This window comes from Camarhynchus parvulus, chromosome 1A, assembly GCF_901933205.1.
Source record: "Camarhynchus parvulus chromosome 1A, STF_HiC, whole genome shotgun sequence".
Lineage (NCBI taxonomy): Eukaryota > Metazoa > Chordata > Aves > Passeriformes > Thraupidae > Camarhynchus > Camarhynchus parvulus.
In genome coordinates, this window is record NC_044586.1 from 2,451,170 (window position 1) to 2,476,063 (window position 24,894).

Here is a 24,894-nt window from a genome sequence, read left to right on the forward strand (position 1 = left end):
CAAAAAACAAGAAATTATTTGAAGCGCTGATATTTAAGGGTGAAAACCAATAATTCCTATAGACACTTCAACTCCTACAAATATATATATGACATATAATAATAATAATATATAAGGCATTACAGTATTGCTATAATCTCATATATATAATATATATAATGTATAATATGATATATATGACATATAATAATAATCATATATAAGGCATTGCAGTATTGCTACTGCAGCACATGCCCTTTTGGTGATGAGGGACCTTTTATGAAGCAGTAATTTTTCTAGGTTCTCTTTTCCTACATAATTCAAGGCAGAACAATATCACCTACTGATTTCTGAAAACTCTTTCCAGTTACCCAAAACCTCTGAACATCTGAGGATTTGAAAATCCTTAAAGAATGAGTGGTGTTTCTATCAGAAATGCCTAGACATGAAAGGGAAGCAATATGAGAAGTTTATCATCAACACTCTCTGGAGAAGTCTGAAATTACTTTTTTTTCACTGTAGACTAGTAGAAACAAATAATTACATTTTAGATTTGAAGGAAATACAAGCTGTCATTGCAGTGCCTGGTGGAAGGCAAACCTGAGCACATAGAGGCTGCTGTGTTCTAACCCTGAACCTTTCACAAACTGAGGAACATTGCACATGCGGCAGTGAATAAACATATTCCTTCCTATTTCCATCAGAGTAAGCCCAAGATTCCACAGGATGGGATTTACCTGCTTGAATGTCAATAGCTCATGCCATTTTAGATATCCTAGAAAATCCATTTCCCCCAGCTGCTGCCTTGGAAGGGCATGAGTCCCCTAGAGGCAACATCTCCTGTGTGCCACTGCCATGCAGATGTTTCAGATTTCCTGTGCTGTCTAAAATAACCTGTGTTTAGGGCACTGCATCAATCTCTGCCTTTTAGCTCAGCTGTAGGCAAACAAGACTATTTAAAATAAAAACACACTCAGTCCACTTCAACAGCAAGGCAGGAAGAGGCTTGGTGATTATCCTTTAAATAAAGGATTGGTGATTATCCTTTAAATAAAAGCACCACTGGTACAGTCCAAATTGTCATGTGGGCAGGAATTTTAGTCTACCAAAGCAAAGCCCAGCTCAGTCTCAGTGCAGCCAAACAGTGCATTTTTATTTGCACACAGATTGAATTTTTTCACTTCTGTCCTGCAAATACAAATGCACCTAAACAATCACTGTGATATCTGTTTTGAAATGCTGGTGCAGAGCCTTGTCTGCACTAAGGCTTGCACTGGAATCAGCTCCTGACTATCTAAATCATATTCCTTCACCTACTCCATTTTCAGTAGCACATATTTAGGGAATCCATAAAGGCTACCTCTTCATGTTTGAGATGTCCTTTAATCCTCTCAGATAGAGAACATTAAACCAGCTTTTATTTCACTAAAATGAAAGGCTTAGGACTTCACATAGAGCAAGCAAAATAGCAAAAGCAAATTGGTTCACTATTTTAAATAGAGCTACTCCCTGTATAACACAGATCAACATGGAAGATCCATGTTTTGATTATTCTTGTGGCTGAGTGTTTACAGAAAATGAGCTTATACACACACATATAACAGAAAATGAGCTTATACACACACACATATGATATAACAATTTCTTTTTCCTTTCTGAGAAAGGAGTATGGGCCAGATTCAGAGAGCTTATGCATAAGGTGTACATGAAGACAGAGGATGTATGTGCAGGTGTGCTCCTAAGAGCCTGCAGACCTTCCTTTGCAAAATGATTTGTACTTACTGGCTGTGACTTTTACATTCATTCTATAAAAGTGGTCCCAAAAAGGACACACAGGACAATTTTTGATGTGATGGCTCATTGTAGGCTTTCCTGAAATGTTTGTCCAACAAATGAACAAATATGTTGTTGCTGTTCTGTCCTCCCAGCTTGCTGGCACACACATCTTCACCCTGCCATGGTGAGAACTCAGCAGAGATAGGAAAATCTGCAGCTTCTCAAGTTGTGAGATGGAGAAGTGCTCAAGACACTAATGAAATTTTCAAGTTAGAACAGGATGCCTAGCTGTGACAGAGGAAGACAAAATTGGGATGGTTTAAAACCCAAAGCTGCCAGTAAAGAAGCATGTGAAGTTGTTTTTTCCTGATAATTTTCAGAGGATTCTGCAAGACAGAAGTCTGTACAAAAGCCTGGCTTTAGCCAGGCCTAGATGGAGCATCTTGCTCCTAACAACAGAGAGGCTTCTTTAGTCTTCAGGTTCTGTGATTTGGGACAAACACCTTTGTTCTTAGCAAGCCCTGGTGAACTCAGACACACTCAGTGTCTCAGGTCACTTTTGTGAAATAGTACAGAAGGAAGTTGACCTGAAATCTGGAAAATGAGTAGGTCAGGTACAGGGATACCTTGAAAGATGCCTCAGCCTTCTGCAATCAGCTGCTTCTCCTCTCTGCACACACCTGCTCCATGCCTGCAAGGTGCCTCCAGCCCCATTTCCTGGCACACACAGCTGCAGGGCTGTGTGTTTGTGTGTTCCCTGCACCTAGAAATGCAAGAGGGCTGGGAGATTTTTGCCACAGGGAAGAAAAGAAGGCGGAATTGAGTCAGGCTGCTGTGTCAGAGAAGGAGAACGAGGACTAAACCTAGCAGATACTGAGAAAAGGGTAACTAAGTTAAAAAAAAAAAGGAAGAAGACTGGATGGAAGGAAGGGTCTTGCTGGAAAAACAGGTGAGCTGGCCTCATCCTCCCTCTGTGGTGCTGGAAGACAGGGAAGCTGACACAGTCTGCTCTCTGAGTAGGATTTGGCAGACAAATGAAGGAGTGAGGTGGCTCAGACAACACTGCTGCTTGAGCATCTGTTCCTTGTCTCCCTCAGAAAGGGGAGCAGGGTGAACTGGGGAGCGATGCCTGACAGGACAGATGAGCTCACAGGTAGCCTGTCAAACCACCTGGTACCAAAAAAACCCCCAACCCCAAGAAGAAAAGGGCAGGATTTGCAGAATCTTACTGCAGGGTTAGCCCCTAGCTGTTACAAAGGAGCAGGGCAGTTTGCCTGGATTATTTAGACACAGTATCAGGAGAGTGACCCTGGTTAATTTGTTTCCAAGTGCATTTCTGGGATTTGTTACACAAAAGCGGTGCCTACCAACACACACTTTGTATACTCTGCAAAAGGTTTTTTGAATTCAGAGACACACCATGAAAACAAGGTGCCTTAGAGGTGTAAGGTGAGTGCTGAGGTACGTTCTGGTTTTGGTCCATCCTTGGTAAACCTGACCTTGTTCTGAGGGTGCATTTCATGTTGGTTTTCTAAGTCGGAGGCAGGACAGATAACAGAAGAAAACAATGGTACAAGACTGCTGCTCATTATGACAATAATTGCTTTAAAATTATTCTCTGCAGCCCCTTTTATCAAAGATTAGCAGACAAAACACCACTGTACAGCTTCTGTGTCTGAAGTTGCCATCTGTCTTAATTATCCTTAGACATCCTGCAAAACTCCTAATCTGTCCTTTGTGCTTTATGGTGCCACCGAGCTGCGGCACACGCCTGAAGCTTTTAACTGTTTTCATTTTCTGCTCCTTGAAGAAAACACTTCACTGCTTGCATTCCTAAGCAGGAGAATAAGGAACAGGGCTGGCTTGGCTCTAGGACTTAGGCTTTGCAGCTACTCAAGTCTCAGTTCCCCAGAGACACATGGATGACAGAGATGACAAAAATGTACAGCTGAAGGTTAAGGACTCCATCTACCCTGTGACAGATCATGAGGATGAGTGGGCAACTGCAGCTATTATTTAATTACTCAGCTGCAAGTAAAACCTCTCTTAGGTTTTTTATCTCCCCAGTAGTGCACTGGACAGCCAGTCCCAAACTCTAGAAAGGGGTGACTTATGCACTAGAAATCAAAGAAAAGGAAACAGAAACACAGAAACAACAGCAGCATTGTGGGTGGAACTATTGGGGTATTGCGGATGACAAAATAACAGACATAAAAACAAACTAACAGGTGGGAAGCGCAAAACACCTGTCATGTTAAGAATAATACAATTTCTGCAGGGGAAATGGGGAGCAAAGTCAATTAGGCAGAAGTTACTGTGCAAGACGGATGGAAGAGAAATTGCAATTCTCCCAAGAGACTGGAGTACCCAGCATTTTCCATGGATTTACAGAAACACAGAGCAAGGACATCAACCTGACTGGAAGGATAAAGACTGAACTTCCTTTTGCTCTCCCTTTTTTTTGAGCAAGTACAAAGACAGCAGGCAGGGAGAGGCACAAAAGGCAAAGCTCTGCTTCATCTGCTGATCTTTCATCTTTATTTCTAGTCTAGAACAAGAAAAAAAGGAAAGTTTCTGTTTCTTGAGTAGACTGAGTGAAGTGTGGTATGTTTTCTATGAATATTTCAGAGAAATTCTATTTACATGAATCTTTGTCATCACTAAGTCTCCAAGATGAAGAAACAGCAGCTGTTCAGTTGCTTGAAGCACCTGTCCACTTTTGGCTTTTCAGTCCTCTCATATGAGAAACCTACAGCCAGTTCCACATGCTGCTTCTCATAAAACAGAGCTGCTTTTATAGACTCATTTTTCAAAGCATTACCCTTGAACAGAAAATAACTCTGCTTAAAGTGAAATTTTGTTTTAACATACCACATGATTATTTTGCTTTTGTTTTTCTGATTTTTTTAATAGCATACAGCAGAAGTCTATCAGGTTGATCTCCCTTTGACAACAAAATATTGTTGCAGACATATAAAGCACGGGTGTTAGGTTTGAGAAACACAACACTGCCATTATTTTCTAACTTCCTAAAGTTCTTTATGAACACCACAATAGAATCTGCATTCAGACAAATCACTTGATTCAGGAGATTCAATCAAGGCAGCTCCTCCCACTGAATGCCTGAACTGTGGAATGCATGTCCTGCTGACTCACAAAAAAATTACCAGATCAGTGAAAACAAGGGCCATGCTCTGCTGTGCAGGGAAGGTGCCAAACCCTGCTGAGGTTGCCTGGCAGAAAAATGTTTTGTTTGATATGTAATATAGCTAGCTGCACACACTTTGCATTAAGAAAATGAATCCCAGATAAAACCAGTGTTGTCTGGAGGAGAAAGAGCTTGAAAGTGAAACAGAAATGAAATGAACCTTGAAAGTGAAGTGTATCAAGAATTAATTGAAAGTATAATGTAAAAAGCACAGGTATCACTAGCAGAGATAGAAGCTGCTTGGTCTAAGGTTTAAGCAAGAAACAATCACCCCCAAAAGGTCTTCTCCAATTTGTTGAATGGATATGATAACATCAGTGTAAGTGCTACAAGAATCATCCAGTAAAAAGCAGCACCAACAGTGTCTGTCTCTTTCTGCTCCAGCTGGTAAGAAAAAGTAAAAAAAAAAAAATTGTTAGCAAAGTGTGTCTTTTTTTAATTTGCTCTCCTTCATCGGGTAGGATCTGAAAGCAGAAATGTATTAATACACTATCACAAACAAAAAAAAATACCTACCTCCAGCAGAATACCAACACAACAAAATTTAGAGGCAGTTTGTGTACAGCAGTACTGACCTCAGATAACTTCAGAATCTCTGAGTAGGGTCCGCCAAAGATGCCACCCCAATAAAACATCAATCCAAAGCTATAGAAAAGTAAAGCCTTCACCTCAAAGTGTCTTTAAATACTGAGGGTGACTTAAGCTCAGACTTGCAACTGTTGGTCTGACTGGTTTTGAATATATTAATATTCATAGTATATTATGAATAAAGAAGTACTAAAAAGAAGTACCACCACTGCCTCTTTAAATATAGTCATTAAATCTCCTGTCCAAAAACTGCATTTGGAAATAAGAAAAAAAGAATATTACTTAACAAAAATACTGCATTTGATATCTTCCTGAACATTATCAATTGGACAGCATTATTTTCCATTCAATGAGAAACTCTGGCATGAATTTTGAAAAGTCTGGTTCCATTTTTGCCAGTGCCTTCTTCACATGACTGAGTGTGTCCCTGTCTGTGCCTTTTCCAAAGCTGCAGATTTTCTCCTCAGAACAAATGACGTATTGTTGTCAGAATTCCATGCAGTATCTTACACCAGCATCAGCAAAGCCTGAAATTGTCCAACAATCTGTCACTGTGAGAGTTCAAAGTAAATTCATGCAGAGGAACTGAAATGCACCATTCATTCCACGCATAACAGAAATTGTTGTGTTCTTCCCAGTGGGGAGCTGCACTGGGAGTGAGCAGGGAATGGGATTAGATGGGATAATCACCACTAAAATAAGCAGACCCAATGGCTTTATTGGGTTGCTGTCCAATATGCCAGCAATTGACTGAATACAGGAGGTGACTAAGCTTCTTCTTTCAAACTACATAAATAAAATGCAAAATTAATTCAGATGAAGCAGTCCATGTGAGCCAATGGACTTGCAAAGCTTTGTACGGTTTCTGAATTTAGGCCACAGTTATCACAGCAATACACTGAGGAGAAACTGAAAATGTTTTTTCTTCAATTGCCTATTGTTTGGGTAGTTTAAGTCTATCAAAATGGCTTTGGATAGCATCTGTGGTTCCCATTAGCTTCACAGCTGAGCAAAAAAAAATCCCTCATGACACTATAAAACACAATGTAAGACACAGAACTAATTCTGAATGGTTCTGCATGCACTGGGCAATCCAAATGTATACAAAAATGCAGAATTAAACAAATTGCGCCACAGTACTTTGGTAACTTTGTTTGTTGGTTAATTTTTTTTCAGTTGTGCTGGTTTTATCTGGAGTAGATCTTATTCTCTTCCCAGTAGCTGGTATGAGGCTGTGTTTTGGATTTGTGCTGGAAACAGTTGATAATTCAGTTTTAGTTATTGCTGAGCAATGTTGGAAGAGCCAAGGCCTTTTCTGCTCCTCAGCCCAACCCACAAGTGAGTGGGCACAAAAAGTTGAACAACCAGGACAGCTGACCCCAAGTGACCAAGGGATGTACCAGACCATATGGATCATGCTCCGCAAACAAAGATGGGGAAGTGTCACAGTCACATTTTCTGAAAAATCCCTTTACCCAAGATTTTGCTCCTGGGAAGCTGAGAAGCCTCAGAGAAAAAGGAAAGCAATAATTATCTGATTTGCTTCTCCTGTTTTGCTCATGTGGAATGTGTTTGGAGATTGTTTACCAACAGGTGATTGTTTAATTTGTTTCATGTGAATTATTTTGACTTTTTTAGCAATCTGTGCCAGGCAGTGTCAAGGCTCTGGAAAGAGTCGGGAGTTTTCATTATTATCTTTTCAGCCTTCTGTAAGTATCCTTTCTGTATTCTTCGGTATAGTTCAGTATAGAATTCTTTAATATAATATAGTATTATAAAATAATAAATTAGCCTTCTAAGAACATGGAGTCAGATTCATCATTCCTTCCTCTGTCTGGGAAACCCTGCAAATACAATAGGGAAGAAGGAGGAAGGGGGAAAAATTTGGGGTGATGTTGCTTGTCTTCCCAAGTCACCAATGTGTGATGGTGTCATTGAACACCTGCCTGCCCATGGGATGTGATGAATGAATTCCTTGTTCCATGCTGCTCCTGTGCAACAGCTTTTCCGTTACCTGTTCAAATGTCTTTATCTCAGTCCAGGGAATTGATCACTTTCCCAATTCTCTGCCCCATCCCACTGCAGGGAACAGTGAGTCAGTGGCTGTGTGGGGCTTGCTTGCCATCTGGGGTTACACCATGACATCAATATACTAACACAGAAATAGCTTCAGGGAGAAAACTGAAATTGTCTTTCTACAAGGTCATTAAGGATGCTCATAACAGGAGCAGTTCCAGACTTTATTCATATATTCTGAGCCAGATCTTTACTTACAATCCTAGAGTTTTCAGATTACTTTTTTTTTAATGACTCTGGGCACGGGAAAGGAGGAATTTGGTTTAGGGGGGGTGGGAAAATAGGATAAGACACTGACATGGCTTTTCAAATATTATGACATTTAAAAGGACATGCTCTGCAGAACTGTTAATTTTCCTATTTGCTCTGAATTCAGTTACAAGAATTTGCTTTGTTGAACAATGTCTACATTCAAAACTGTTCTCTTTCAAGTGGAGTCTCAGACTTTTAGAGAAAAGGTGCTCAGATGTCAACAGCAGCAGAAGGATGTCTGAGATTTGATATGTTTCAAACACATGGGGAGTTAATGTTTCTTTTAAGGCAGCATCCCTTCTACCTCTCTAGAAGAGCCTGTCTGTATATCCACAGTGTTTTAAGCACAGGTAGCACAGATACAACAAGAACTGATTCCACATTATCTCCTGACATGTCTGTCTTCTGGATCTTTGCTTTCATCACTGCTGTAAGCTAGCAGACCAGCTGATCTTATTTTCCCAAAATCTATCAAAGGCAGCTTCATTCAAATCAGTGCCTAACAGGAAGAGGGAGGAAACATGAGCCCCAGCAGGTGCTGCTGTAAATGTTTCAGCAATGCTGGTAGCTCAGTGTGATTACAAGGCCTCTCATATCTGACAGAGCAAGATGTTGAGCCTCCTTTTTGTGACAATTTGCTGTGTGGCAGCTCAATGCTGCAAAGCAACAAAGGATGCAGAATCAGACCTTGGGATCACAGTGCTCTGCTAGCTCTGCTGCCTGGGTGACTTTGTCAATAGAATGACTGGAGACAACCCTCAAAGTGGCATCATGAGGACATGCAGTCCCTTAGGCTTCAAAAATAACCCACTTGTTTTGAGGGAATAGGAGAGAGAAAATCAGAGTTTTCAGTGGGGGAGTCTTCAGAGTCCAAATCACACTTTTTCATCTTTTCATGATTCTGACTCCTTTACGGGAGAAATCTCTTCACATTACAGCTCTCCTTATGCATAAGGCTACTCTGCAATCTTTTTCAAATAAGATGAGAGCTACCATGTTTTAATTTTAATTAAAAGAGAGGTGACCATGAAAGATGGTGACACGAAAGAAGAACAAGCATTTACATGGTAAAGAAGAATATTTTATCTTCATACCTTTTCTAGACTAGTTTTATTTCCTCCTCTCTGGTTTTATTTTTCTTCCTCTTTTCTTGGCCTCTATTAATTTTTTGCTCCATGTTATACATAGCAATAGTACCTCTTGCAAAGGTAGGAGAGCAGAGCAGAGATGGAAATAACTTTAGATTTCTCCTTTTTAAATACTGGTCTGGTTCTGATTTTCCTTCCATTTCACTGCTTTATTGCCCTCAAATATTAGCTTTGTAAATAGAGAAGTGGGAATTTGAAGTTAAGCTCATGTACCAAGGAAAGCTTGCTGTAAGATATTAGTAAGAGAAAAGCTTTCTTTTTTAGATGGCCCCAGGGTATTTTCCTAGTCGACAGCTGGCCTAGTTACCATGGAAAACAGAAGAGCTGGAGGGCAGGCACAGTAGGAAAATGAGGCAGAGACTTACATGAAATTGGGCTGGCTTGCTTTGCAGAGGCTTGCTGAAATTAATCTCACTTCAGACACCTTGTTGCGCTTTCATTGCTGGGAGTCGACATTGAGTTTCATCTAGGTTTAAAAGTCCATCTCAGCTCTGCTGAGACATGTTCAGCTGTGGGACCAGATCTGAATAAAGTTTAGAATAAAGTAAAATCCCTTTTAATGAACCCCTAAGCAAGAAGATGTTGCTTCTTAAGCTTTTACCAAAGAAATCTCACATCACCCTCTTCAGATCAAACTGAATTTTAACCTTGGGGTTAAAATCCATAGATTTTCATGACAGAAGAATTTAAGGCAGATATAGAATGAAAATCCATCCTGAATTTTACTTGATAGCTAACCTTGGCAAAATGATTCTATTTCTCTGTGCTTCTGTTTTCTTTGTCAAAAGAGGCAAGATTTATTTCTCACAGGCTCTCCACAGAATGCTGTGTTTGTTTCTAAGCTGCTCTTATGCCAGAGGTAAATGCCATGGCAAATAGGTATTTTTAATAACATTGCCACCTCCTTCCCATGTGGGAACCCATCTCACCAGCATCTTTCAATCATATGGGAGAAAATAACAGCCCCCAGGCAGATTTTTCTTTTCTCATAAGAAAACAGAATTAAGATTCAGTTGTTGTGATAAAAAGTCCAGGTTCCAAGATTCACAATCACATTTGTGGAGGTATTATTGCAGCAAGCAGATGTCATATTTCCATATGTCCTGAGTCAGGTAAAGAGTGGAGCAAGCTCTCCAGGGGCAGTCACTGCATTGGCAGAATAAATATAGATCAGCCAGCTGACACAGGATGCTCCTGGGACTCTGAAGCTCCCTGGCTCTGCTCTTGGCATCTTTCTCACCCTGAGTGTTGTCCTTGCGCCCAGTCCTTGTGAGGATGCAGCTGGACTGAGATGCAGAGCTCCCATCTTTCCTCTCCTCTCCTGCCATATCTGTGCTCTGTGAACGCCCCTCAATCAGCCACACTTCATCAAAATGGGTACTCTGCTGACAGACCAAAAATCACTGCATGCCAAAAATTAATATGGGTAAATGCCATGTTTTTCCTACCAGCCATACACACGGAGTGGCAACCATGGTGAGCCAGGCAAATTATTGTTTAAATCACCTTTAAATTGCTGGTCTGAAAACTCCTAATAACAAAGCTTGGCACCAGCTGAAGACAGCACATGGCAGCTTTGAATTGATGCAAAAAGATTTTAAATGGGGCATCCTTTGAATGAGGCTCCATTTCCATGACCAAGCAATGTCCCTCTGAGTGACACACACAACAAGGCACTGACAGGTCAGGAATATTTGCCACTGTGGCCATTTTGACAAACTGCCCTATCCACAAATGTGATCTGAGGGCTGTGTGAGCCACTCAAAAGTGACAAGTTTAATTAAATTAAAGCGCTTCTCCTGATAGAAATCATCACACCCAATGAATGACATTGTGGAGCAGGTTTAGAAGAATAAATACTGACTTCTAATACCACACTCAATAAAGGAAATGCTACAGAAATGTCAAAATGTTTTTTACTGTGTGACCTTCTCCATGCCCAGTGCTCACAGGATAATTATTGCAAATGGCAGAGCCTTTTTTCCCAGACAGAGCCCCACTTCACTTGGTGAAGTACAACCAAGGCCTTCTTTGAGTTAAAAATGTATAATCTGTTACAACATCCATGGTGAGGGACTGTTCTTTCAGTTAATCCAAGCCAATGAATTTGACTGTGGAAATCCCTGTTCAGCCCTTTCTTCATTAGCCAAGATGGCAGCTGCCACACTACAGCTAATGAGCCTGATTAATATCAATTCAGTAAATTAAGTTTTTTTTCCAGACATCAGATAATTTTGTACTAATCCAGACATTTATACCGATTTAATATCAGCTGACATAACATAATTTCTCATCTAACGCTAATTGAAAACTACTGGTTTCTTATTCTAAAGAGCATTTGCTGTCACTTGTAACTTATGGCATTTTATAAAGCTGTCTTTCAAATAATATCATTGAATGTTATGTTTTCTGCCTTCCTGCAGAAACTTCATATGCAAGCATGTGGCTGTTAATGGAATAATCAGGTAATTTCTCTTAAAGGTATTCATTTTCTTCATATTTTCCAATATATATTTGTAAAATGACTGATTGAAACAAATGATAGAACTCTCAAATGAAACAAATGAAAGAACAAAAGAAAAAACTTCCCACTTAAGCAGTGTTGAACTCAGCGCCTCTAGCTTTTTTTTACTTTTAAATAATTTTGGATTTGTTCAGTTTGCCTTCAGGCTTGGTTCCTTCAGATGCTACAGAAGAAAGAGCACATCCCTGCTTCTGTGCCAATGGCTGTTATTGTAATGAAAAAACCCCTGTCCTGTGGGTTTCATCATGACATTGTCTCAGCTGAACACCACCTGTGTGGAGCCCTACAGAAAGTTATTGGTGAAAGCCTCCACCAGGAGATGGCACCTACTACAAAACGGGTTATTTGGAAAACACTCAACACTCCCAAAGGTAAGTGTTGGATTAAGCCCTTTTCTAGCCCAGAGATGGGGCAACTGAGAGGCATTTGAGAATCTTTTATTCTATTTCAGTCTCATGTGAAGGGTGAGACAATACAGATGTAATCATTCACACCATCACAATCAGAAACTATTTCTTAATTACAATACATTATAGGAGCAGCTTGGTTTATCCACTTTTGCCTCACTATGCTGTAAATGCCTTAAAGCCAATCACCTAAAATTACCCTTCATGGGTCCTACCACAATGCATCTTTCATAGTTCTGTTTCTTCAAAGTATCCAGTCTTATTTGCAAGGCCATCCTTTGAAACTTGTTTCTAGTCCCATTTCTCTCTCAACAATGTCTGTCCTATTCCATGGCATCTCTAAGTCAGCATTTCTTATCTCAAAGTTTACACATACAGATACATTCTGTGTAAATCCATTTCCCACAGGTAAGAACACCCTCACTAAGGTGTGTCCTGCTGGCTCCAGGGTTGAAGGGATGAGTAAAGAAGCAAAGACAGTCCCAGGATTCCTTTGCAATGCACAGAAAAGGGTCACTGATGTCAGCAGGGACCTCTGCATGTCCACTGGTCTGGCCCCTGCTCTAACCAGAGCTAGTCCTGATGTTGGATGGGTTGCTCAGAGGGCTTGCCCTCTGAAGAGTGGGAGAGCTCCTGGGATGGTAGAGGGAGCAGTGGTGCAATTTGACCCTATGATAATGATGACGGGTTTCCAGAACAAGAGGAGTTTCAAAAAACATGACCCAGTGACAGGCAGGCCTGTCATTTGGACAGGAACATGAGTGAGTGTGCCAGGAGCTGCTTTCCTAAGTTCTGTCACTTTTCTGTTCCAAGTGTCACTCTGCTCTGTCCCATCAACCACGGAAACTGGAGGGCAATTTCTGGCAAGCACTTCAAGCCAGGGCCCAGCTGTCACAGGAACAGCAAATATTTCAAAATTCCTGTGATATAAGATTAATTTTAGGGTAGGAACAAAGAATTCACATTACCCCTTATACTGACTAGACCACGTCTGCCAGAACCACCCTTGTGTATAAAATAGGAGATTGGGGGTTTGCCCATGGCACTGCCTGGACAAAATTCTCTTATGAGTTTGCAGTGCACAAAATGTGAGGGCTCCATACTCTGAAGGAACAGCTGACTATTTACCATTCTTTGGCTCCTAGCCCTTCAAGTTCTCAGGGAAGTTATGTCAGACAAAGCTCAGTCAGCCGCAGGATTTGTGGGAAGCAATCAAGCAGGAGTCTCCAGGGGCTTTTCCAAAAGGAGACTTGATGTCTGTCTGTTTTCTAGAATCAGTAACTTAGAGACTGAGACAGAAGCACAAAGAGATTACATTTCCAGGCACAAAGGTCTTTAAGGGAACATATAGCAATGTAGGAATCAAAACTACACTCTACAGGAAGGGTAGACTAGCCAGCCATATTCCCAGGTAATAGTTGGGAATAATGCTTTATTATGGAACTCATTCTACATCTCCCAGTTCTCTTGGGAACTCACCTGAATCTAAAGTTAACTGCTGGTAAAATGTATCATTAGAATACAGCAAATCTATGCCATTTACAGTAGTGCTTATGTCTGCTTTCCTCTTGCTTTTCTGCACCCTTCCTTCTATAAAAATATTTTTCTTGCTAACCTTTATTCCCTCTTTGCTCCTTTGCCTGCTTATTTTAATTTTATATATAAACCATATATTGTGTTGCTTCAATCAGTGCCACACTTTGCTGCAAACACTGGGAACATTGTGGCAATTCCCTCCTTTCCTAAACCAGTGAACACTGCTCAGGCTTCTGTTCCTGGGAGAAGATTTGGGATCTTGAAGCAGAATAGGCAGAGGTGTTTTCAGAGCAGCTGGAGGGAATTCCCAGCTTCAAGCCTTCCCACTGCCAGAATCATGCTACTTTGCACATTACATCCTCTACCCACTTCCAAGGCAATATGGATGAATCTTGGGAATGAAGTGGAAGGAGGCCTTGGGGGAACAGTAATTTTAATTTCACTGGATGACAGACTGTGAACAATTGCTGGGGGAGGCTGAACATGAAAACTGAGCACTTATGTAAGGGGAAAAAAATACATTTTTTTAATCTACTTGGATATAAGCCTTGCTACACAAGCTAGAAAAATCAAGTGTAAGAAGCATAAAACAGGATTTTATCGAGAGATATGTTGAAGGTGGCTTTGCTGTTTACACTGAAGTATTTAAGACTCACCCTTTACATCCAAGGGTTTGAACTCCACAAACCACTTATTAGATAAGGAAGGAAATCTCATTTTGTGAAAGAGAGAGGGTGCTGGTTTGAAAGGATCATCCACCTGTGTATGTGCCAGTGCTTCTGTATTCAAGTAAACACTAACTTTTATTACTATTTTATATTATTGTAATACCTATACTACCTCTATACTGCCAAAAGATAAAGGTATTATTTCCACATCAACAGAACTCTCACCACTCTAGAGCTGCTCCACTGTGCTGTGCTTGCACAGCTTGCAACCACTTTTGATCCAGCAAGCACTCAGCCAGAATGTTATTTTTCTACTGCCTACCAAGACCCAGCCCGTTACCTCTTTACTAACTAAAAAAAAATATTTTTTTTCTTTAACATGTATTTTTCACTATATATATATCTATACAATTTTCTAATAGTTCAACAAACCACCAACTCCCAAAATCATCACCAATTAGTTCTTTTTATCAAACACCAAAAAAACTACTAACAGCTTCTCCTAAAACATCAGTTCCATAATACAAAACCAAAACAATCCTGAACCAGAAAAAACCCTGAATAGAAAAAAAAAAGGAATGAATATGAACAAATTTGTATTCACCATTTAAAATTTTCAGTGGAGGTAATTTATACTAGCTCTTGAAAGACAGACAAATGAAAAACAATAGCTACTCCAGCACTGAGGCTTTGATCAAATTTACAAACAAATAATTTCCCATATATATGCTGCCAGCAGTTTCTGCCACTTAAAACCCACAGGCTCCACTTCATAACACTTTTTTTTAAAAAACTTCTTTTTAAATTTTTTTCCTTAACATAAGGTTTTCCCTCAAGTAACAGCCAGCAGTAAACTGCAGCCACGCAACACACTGCAGAGGTGAGATACCATTTTTGAAATGGTATTTCCAAAATTAGTATGCCTAAAAGATTGGTGTGTTTTCAAGCTAAGAAATAAGGCAACCAAAATGAACACCAAGAGAGGGAAAGAGAAACTTGAAAGACAGAAACTTGAAATTACAAGTGGATGATGGATGGGGATGGCTGAATGGTTTTTTCAAGAGCTGGGGCATCACGGGGTGGCTTAAAGCCTCGTTGAAGACTGGATTGTTAATTCTGTTGGCAATTGTAATTATTGCCCTGTGTCCTCCCTTGTCTGCTTGGATTTTTGCACCAGGCCCTGCAAAAATCCTTGTCAGCTGTGTTTATTGCTCAAATACAAAAAGGGGGAAGTATGGAGGGGCTTGAGAGCTGGCCTGCAAGCAAAGCTGAACTAATAGAAGAAATAAGAATTGATGATTTTTGAGTGTATCCATAGTAAGGAAGAAGACAAGGCCGTCAGCATGGAAACAGATTAGAAAAGATAAATGAAAATTTTCGTAAACTAGACTACATGCATAAGTAGATGTGTATACGTGTCTTATTAAATTTCTGTAAAACTTTTGCCAATTATATTGAGGCTAATTGCTTTGCACCAATGAATATAATAAGTTATTGTGATGCAGTTAATGACTTACGATCACCCTTTGTTAAGAGTATATAAGCTAGAGAACATACAGAATAAAAACCTTTTTCTTTTTAGACCCTGATCACATTTGTGTGTATCATGTCCAACCTAACAGTGACAGAGATGTACCTGAAATAACAAACTTTGCACTAGGGATTGTCTCAAAATGTGCATTGCCCTTCTCTAAGTTGAACTGGAAGCATGCTAGGGACTTGCCTTAGAATGGATGGGATGGTTTATAGCAATGGAGAGGGGAAGGTAAATTGTTCAAAAAAGAGCTCAGTATGGCACTCACTGGCACACCTCAGCCATGAGTCTCTGCTTTGCCATCTGCACTGACAAGCAGAAAAATTAGGACTTTTTGACATGCCATCTGAATGTTTCCACCTAAGCTCCATGTTTCTCTGAAAAGCTTTGATTTTTTGATGAACATTAAAAAAAAAAACCAGTGACAAATTCCTTGCTGCTTTGCATTATTCTGTCAGCCACCCACCGTTGATGCAATATTGTGATAACTTATCTCTGAATGCCTTTACACAGGAATAAAGGCCTTTTGGAGAAAAATTCAGTTCTTGTAGCCTGATTTTCTTTCTGAAACAAAAAATAATGTGCTGAACTTTACCAAACAGCATCCTGTGTATTTGACAAACACCAGAGAAAAGCTAAAGGATAATTCAGCTGTCTTTTGACAGAGATCCCTGTGGCTTGTATGACCCATTGGGAAGAATTTTACAGGTTTTAGATTTGGAAGGAATCTGAATTCTTTTCAGATTTACTGGTCACTTTGTGTTGTTTAATTCAAGGGTCCAACATCATCAGTCATACCCAGGTGGGCTCTTTGCTAAGAAAGCACTGAAGGAGACAATGTGAGACAAGGGTCCCTTGAATAATTCTTTGTTTAAAAGGAGGTTATTACAACATCACAGCAGTGTTGTTCAAGCAAAAGAGCCAAAATCAACCCATCTGACAGCTCTTTCTGTTCTCTCAAATGGTTTTGAATTTGGTCACCATCCAAATGACATTATTGTGATTAGAGACTAATATACCATTGAGTATGGGTAAGCATTCTGAAAGCAATTAACATTCAGACAAATATTTTCAAACAGCAAGGGCTTTATGAGTTTAATCCTGAAATAGTCATCATCTGCAAACACCTAAAAATACTGAATTATAATAATTCTGCACTGTTATCCTGCCAGGACCTTTTATCAATCCTTACCATCTCCTTCCCTTAAATATTACCTTTTATTCTAGTTTATTTATTTATTAATTTTAAAATGTGTTAATAATTATATTTGGGTTTGCATTAGGGAATTCTTTTCTAAGAAAAGTTACCCAATACGGAGGAAAAATTACGAAGTCATTTTCTGCTAAATCGTGCCCTGATGCAACATATTCAACAATGTCTAATTCATGATTCTATTTCTTCTAATGTTTCAGTTATTTAGGCAAAGGTCCAAGGCCCAGTTTTCATGGTGGTGGAGAGTGATGACTAAACCTAGAAATATTAACCACAGAAAACACACAACTGACAGCAACATTAAGCCTACCAATAACTCATTGCATTGGATGTCCTGTAGCCACTTGAAGCCTCTCAGTTTATTCATATTTTTCCTGGAAGTTCTCACTGCCAGTGTTCAGAAACAGGAATGATTTACAAAACTCCAGCCTGTCAGACCAGGCTGTGACCAACAGCCAAACTATAAATGAGTGCTGCAAACATATCAGTCTAAGGAAATCTGGGCCTGAACTGCATTTATTCAAGTCAAGAGGCAAAAATTTTGTGTTCCAAGAAAAATGGATTGAAAACAACGCTCTGAGGTAGCTCAAGACAAATTTTGTCAAAAATTGGTTCAAACAGCTATAGTTAAAACATGAAAATTGCTAAGCTGGAAAGAATAAAAGACCTATATCAGAGTAAAACTTATAAAATGCTTTACATAATGTGATGCAATTTTGAAACATCTGCAGACTCATTTTGAGTACAGTAATTGCCATTTCTAGCAAAACAAAAGTTTCAAACTGAAGAAAGAAATGTAATTGTTTTTTTCCAAATATTCCCAAAACGTTAAGCTTGAAAGTGAAATCATGAAATACAACTAAATTAATTTTTTTTTAGATACTACATCTGAAAAATCTGTGGTGAGGCATCTTCTCCCAGTATTTCACCTGAGCACTGAGAATCAGGAGCACCTGGGCTGCAGAGGCAACATTTCACCAGTGAAACACAGCACCAGCTGCTCAGCTGAGAGTCACAGGAGATTCTCCCCATGCTGTTCACTTTGCAACTGAGGATTTGTCTCTCCAAAATCATTAGAATTTGGGAAATTTGCATCATCTCTAAATTGCAGCTACTGTTATTTATGATTTGGACATCTCAGATCATTGAGGTTGGCCACTCTGTATCGGCCTAAAGAAAATTTTCATATAAAGAAACAACTTCTAGGATTAGAGCAGGCATCTTTTTCTAGTAGTTTTTCACAATATAAAAAAAAGTAATCAAAGTAATTCCATATCCTTCAAGTTCATGACTGAAAATTACCCATGTGAGGTGACAGAGCTAGAGCAATGTTTTCTCAAAATTTTTCCTGACTTATTACTACTCTGGTTTACATCCCCAGATATCCCTCTGGGACAAGCAAAGATGACATGAGGTATCCATCAGCAACGATTCTGGCTCCCTGTTACGTTTTTTGAAAGAAGCAATAATAAAACATTTTAAATGGGAAAATAAGGAAGAAAGGCAGAGATGAAAGCTGTGACACCTGCACTAAACCCTGCTCCGAGTCCCTCTGTGCCCCCCCAGGGAAGTCACTGCAGCCCATCACGAGACATGAGAGCACCACAAGGCTCTGTGCAACCCTTCCTACAGGGCAGATCCAAGAGGCAAACCCATCCTTCATGTTCAGCTCCATTACTGGAGAGGCTAGCACAGATAGGACTTGAAACTCGGGGGGAGCTTTCTGGCATAGCTGAAAAACCAGATTTGTCAGCTCCAGAATTTTTAACTGCAAAAGGAGCCAAATGCAAAATAAATCAGACAAGCTGTGTGTGGAAAACCAATGCACTGAAAAACTTCTTCCTTAGTGCTACCTTATAAATCATGAAGCAGCGAAAATGAATTAAAGCTTTTCAGAACTCTGTCCCCTTTTCCAGTTTATCTTTGCAGCTCTAAATAGGTTCACTTGTGCACATACACAGTGGTGTGTTTTTTCATTACAGTAACATGCACTAATAACTGGCCTTTAGAGACTTTTTATGCTTCACTTGACAACGTTAATCCTCCTTGAATATGACTTTTGGCATGGAATTTCCTTTGTTCCAAAGGTGGGACACACACAGAGTTATCTCTGTGTTCAGTAACTTATTTAGTGCTGCTGAATATTTGCCTGCACCAATAAAATTAATGATGCTTCACTCCATGCTCACATTGATGTATGATCACCAGGGTCCTTCACCTCTTCCCTTTTATCTGGAAAAACACCCATCATTCCTCGATTTCTAGACATTCAGGAACACATTCACTCTACTAAGAATCATTAAAATAATTAAAAACAGACACACACACAACCCTGTTATTTATCTCCTTTGTCAGTGACTCACCAGATTTTCTCATATTCACTAAATTACAAAAAGGCATAACTTTGTGCTTTATTAATTTTTAAACAGATTTCTTTTTTCAAAAAGCTGCAATTTTCAACAGTGTGGAAAAACTAACTCCCTCTTCATACTGTAAATGTTAAAATGCCATAATTAGATTCTTTGTTAACCTTTCCTAGTCGTGTTTTCAATTTGATTTTTTAAAATTCTTTGGACTTTATTTTAATTTTCCTTTTTGATAGAATTTTGAAAGTTTAAAATGGGGTCTTGCCCCACAGTCCTCCAGCTGGCACCTTCTTTCATCAATTCCAGCTGAGGTCAAAGCCAGTCCACTCCTTTGTCTTTAGAGACAGCAAAAAGTGACCCTAAAATGCTAAATACTTTTACTAAGTACTAATTTTTTTCTTAAGATCTAAAATGTGTTTAATTAAATGTAAGATATGATTTTGTTGATTTATATCTACCATTTTCTCACTAAGTCACTAACTACTAAAGGTCAAACCCAACAGTTGTTACTTCTTCACAACAATCTCTTTACTCCCTTTGACATAATCTTTTTCTAAAACTGGAGTCTGAGAAAATGGAAAGTCTGTAAATTAGGAAACAAAATAATTATCTGTCTGTTGTACAAGGCAATAACCCAAGGCCCACACAGCTAATAATGAAGCACTCAGCACAGAAGTTGGCTGAATCATTATCTCACACAAATAATGCTCTAATGGTGTTATTTACTAGACCTTTAAGTAACTAAAGAAAAGAAAAAGGTCTCCAAATGATTGGTGTTAGATAAACAAGAAAAAATTATGATTTCAGAACTAGAATCCCAAGGTGTGATCTACGGCTGATGTTCTCTGCAGCCCAAAACATAAAGATCACATCAAGTTCTTTGAATTCCAACAAAATTTACAATCACCACTAAGGTGAATCAAAAATATCCTTGGACTGGCTATTCCTACACAGGTTCAAAGTTACACATATGATTACATGTTTTTTTTTAAAATTCTGCTCAGTAAAAAGGACCAAATTAATGCAAAAACAAGAACAGGCATCTTTTGTGTTGACATTCATGTCATTTTAATGGGCTGGGGTTTTCAGCCTGCTCTGAACAGCTAGTTGGGAAGTTCATTTCATAATTAGCACTCGATAACTTCTGACTGTCAGAGAAGGATATGATAATGCAGGAAGAAAAAGATCTGGAGGATGGTCATCTGTTTAATGTTCAGATAATTAAGAGTGTTGGACAAAGGAGTATCTGCTTGATTTATTCCTTCTTTTGAACACTTTAAGTAAATTATGGTTAACATAGACCAGTTCTGACAGTTAAAAATATATTTCCTTTCAGAAAATATGAGGCAATTGTTCCAGTGCTGGAGTTCTGAATGAAGCAGTGGTAATGATTTTGGAGAAGAAGGTATTGAGGTACAAACCTCCCAAGAGCAGAAAATGTAACTGGGGTATTTTTAAACTTTTATACATTGCTGTTCTTTTTGCTTCTTATAGTTCTTTTCCTGTATATATAGAAAAAAGTATGTTCTAGCCATAAAATCAATAGTCTGATTCACATTGTTTCCAGTGTGCTGAATTCCACCAAGTTCCTTTTTAATCTCACATTCTTACTTTTCTACAAGATGTGGACTTGGAAAAGATAGAAGACTACTCCCTTTTCTCTTGTCAGTCAACCTGCAGTTCAGAAATGCCAAAAAGTGGCAAAGTTCTCCAAAGTGACTTAGAGGGCAAGCTACGAAAGAACATTTTGTCATCAGCAAGGTTTTCACCTGACTTTTCCTTGAGCTAAGCAAACCAGATTATTGGAATTTACAAACACTTCCACTCTTCCATGACGATGGTGCTGCTCCCTAGCACCACCTTCAAGCAGCTGCCACAGATCCTGGAGGACATTTCCCCCTGTTATTCAATCTTCCTGTGGAAGGCAACCATCTGTGAAACATTCTCCTGGCCACCTGCTGCCCCAGCCAGCTGTTCTGGCTCCACGCTGCAGCTGCCACCTGTGACAGCAGCTAAAAGCCAAAAACACTCAAGCAAGAGGGAAACCAACTGGCAGGAAGCCAGGTGGATTAAAGCTCCAGCACAAAAGCTGACAAAAACCCACCTGTGTGTGAAACATCGAGTAGTAAAGAGAAAAGCACTGGCTTTCAGCGAGCAGAAGGGCCCAAAAGAGCTCAGCAGGTTTCTTTCCCTTCAAGCAAGTTTTTGTGCTTTGCTAGAACCAGTTTAATAACTTGACACCTTGGCTCCAGGGAATGGGGAAACTTGCTCCAGCCTTCTTGCCTGCCAGGAGCTCTGGTGGGACTGGCATCAGAGAGAAAGTCTGGAAGGTATTGGGATAATTCTCCATGTCTCATGGACATTGGGAAGTCCTGAAATAAAGCTAAAATGGGATTTAAGAGATACACTACTCCTGTGCTGGCAGACTATGCATGGGCAAATTTTAGCCTCCTTGGGAAGGCATTCAGAAGTACCAGGGGGAGGTATAACACTGATGGAGGCAAGACGGCCCAGATTCCTCAAGAATTTAGAGAATGGAAAAGACACAAATGATAAGAGAAAACCCAAACATTCAAACAGGGTGTAAGATCCTTCTCAATAGCAGAATTAATGGAATAAATCTGCAACAGATGGAAGCAAAGAACAGACTGAAACTGTCCTGACAACAGCTTGGGACAACAGTATGTCCCAAGAATGAAAATTCTCTCTGTTCTGTGCACCTTTGCCAGTTACTGCCCCATAATTTTAAAATAAAATCTTCATACAAACTTATCACTGCTTGATGAAAATAAATTAACAATTTACTATCATTAACATTTTAAAAATGATGACATGGTACACCACTGTTGGGTAGCTGCTTATCTCTAACCTACATGGAAATTGAGTCAATTTGAAATAATTGACATCTTGTTATAAATAGTATTTGTCATTAAAATAAGTTATAGCGTCCACAGTTGCCACCTTTTCCAGTAATTTCTAAATTTAAAATAGTATTGTAAAACATGGAAGCTCACATCAGCTGAATTTTCCCCTGTGGCTCTGAAATCAACTTCAGCAGTTTTCTATATTGCATTAGCCTTCTTTTCCAAGTTTTATTTTGGGCAGGTACAGTGTGCACATTGTTATATTATTTAACAGTATTTGTATTGTAATGTCAATCATTATAATTAAAATAAACAAAAAACTTGTTATTATAGGGAGTTTTTTTACCAATCCTTGTTTCTTGATAGCTAATTTGGTAATGAAACAGAACGTGACACTTGAGAATAAAATATAACCTAATCACATTTCTTAACAGAAGTTATCTGAGTGTACATGCACACATGTTCTCCCCACATTATTAAATCACTGAACTTCTTTTAAAAGTCTCTTTAGAAATAAGTGGAAGAAAACCTCTGCTTTCCCTTACTTTTATAATGACTGAAATCCAATTTGTGAAGAAAATACTTTATCAATTATTTAAGACTTTATTAATAAAAGCCACAAAATTACTGGTAAACTTTCTAAGTAGAATTTATGGGTTGGGAAACTCTTTTAAAATACAGGAGCAGGAACATGAGTAATTACATAAATTAGGTAATATTAGGTAGAAAACAGTTTACAACTGAAGAACAGGGTGGGGCAGAATAACCAAAAAACCCCTAAAGTGTAGATGGTGAATACAAGCAGCAATTTTTAAGAGATGTCTGCCACATTTCTGTTCTCAGTTTAGCTTGAAACATATGAACTAAACACCTAAATAAAAGAGGTACCCCAGCATGAACAGGGCTACTACCAGCTGAAAGGCAGAAAATACAGTGAGAAATAACCTACCTGATATGGATGTAGTTACGCTATAAAGCTGTGTATAAAATAAATTTATTTCACCACTTTACATTGCACTGTGCCAGATAAACATATATATTCAGGATGGAATAACTGCTCTGTATTACCCAAGGTTATAACATCAGACAGTTTGGGCAAAATTTGGGGAAAAATAGGGATTTGCACTGGGAAGTAAAGAGGAAGAAGACTGCAGTCATTTTTCTTCTGAGAAGAAGAGAGAAGTTAAAGAAAACACAGTCAAACTAATGATGTTCCCCTGTCCACTGAACTCTGGATATAATTTCTAATTTTACAAGAAAACTACCAGCTCTGAGGGCATGTTTAAACCTCCAGACTGGATATTTTGTATTCAGTATGACTAAGTTTGATATTAGTAGAAATTGTCTCAGGCATATTTCAGGCACTGTCGAAAAATGGCTGGCTAAATGTGGTTTCTCTTTATTTGAAAGATATGCTCATTAAGCACATTATCCTACCTATTTCAGTAAAACAAACACATTAATAATTCTGTTTTATTCCCACTAACACTTCCAGAGACCGTGCAGGTATGAAAGTATTATTTATGCTCTTCCCAACCCCACACTTCATCAACCAAAATTAATGCATTTCAAATTGTTTTCTTTCCTTTGGAGGGAGGAAAGCTTTGGTTTAAGGGATCTGAACCAGTTGAACTGTAAATGAAAGCTCAGTTCATCCATCATTACTAATTATGGGAAAAAAAAAAAAGAAAACACATAAGAGTTTGATTTTCAGATCACAGGGCAGATGCTGAACCATCAAAAAGCCACATTCTTTCTCAGAGAGCCTTGAGGTAACAGCACAGCAAACAGAGTAATTCAATAATAACAATAAGAGGACCCCTTATGTTGGAGGTAGGTGGTGAATGGCAATTTCTGCCAGGCCTGGTACATCTCCACAATCATGGAAAGGAACTGTTGGAAATTCTACCTTTGCAAGTCAGACTGATATAAAAATGGGTAAGACATACATTTTGACACACATGACAACTCTGACAACTTCAGGAAGGTCAGGGATATCACAAAAGCAGCTAGCCTCCTTTGAAAGTGAACCAACTGTAAATTTTGGGGAAGGCCACTTTTGGCTCAAACAAAGAAAATGCTGAAAAACCAAATGGCAGAACTTCCCCCTCTTCCTCCTGCCCAGGGCCAGGATGAAGGCAGAGATATGTGAGTCTTTTATACAAGTTTGCCATACCCAGTGCTGAAAGGGAAGTAGCGAAACTTAGTTTTTCTGTTGATTTTAAACCAAAAGAGGGCTTATCACCAATGGAATCATGGATAAATTTCACTGTGACAGAAAATGACTGTAATGGCAAATGGTCCTACCAGTAAAGCTGATGGGCTACTTGGATGCTCTGAAGAGAACGACTCAGCAGGAGTTTCACCAGAGGGCTTTCAAGACTCCACTCAAACTTGAGCACCTTAATAGAAAAAAATTATAATAAAAATGCATTTTTTTGCTGGCTTTGGTGTCTTTCCTTTATAACAGAAAGCACTCAGTGCTTAGTTTGAACAAAGCAATCAATGGAGAGTTTGCTCTGGCAATGCAATGAGCAGAGAAACTTCAGTTCCCAAGGATCTACCACCAGCTCTAAGACAAGACAGACACCACCCTGATTCTGTGTTAATATCCATATAAATATGCACTTAAAACTATCACTGCTATATTTAATTTTTTCTCTGATTATCTGGCTTGGAAAATAAACTTATTTTAGAACAGAAGCTGAGGAAGGTGAAAGGTCACAGCAGTTTGTGAATGCTGTAAAGCTGTGAA

At 39.1% G+C, this 24,894-nt stretch overlaps 1 protein-coding gene across 1 annotated transcript in view; it reads right to left on the bottom strand.

Moving 5' to 3' along the window:
- The window catches only part of PIK3C2G (phosphatidylinositol-4-phosphate 3-kinase catalytic subunit type 2 gamma), a 189,696-nt gene that overhangs the window by 83,206 nt on the left and 81,596 nt on the right, over positions 1 to 24,894 (bottom strand). The window contains exon 17 of the mRNA XM_030960249.1: positions 24,447 to 24,541. Within this exon, the coding sequence (XP_030816109.1) occupies positions 24,447 to 24,541 (95 nt within the window). The remainder of the gene's footprint in view (positions 1 to 24,446; positions 24,542 to 24,894) is intronic.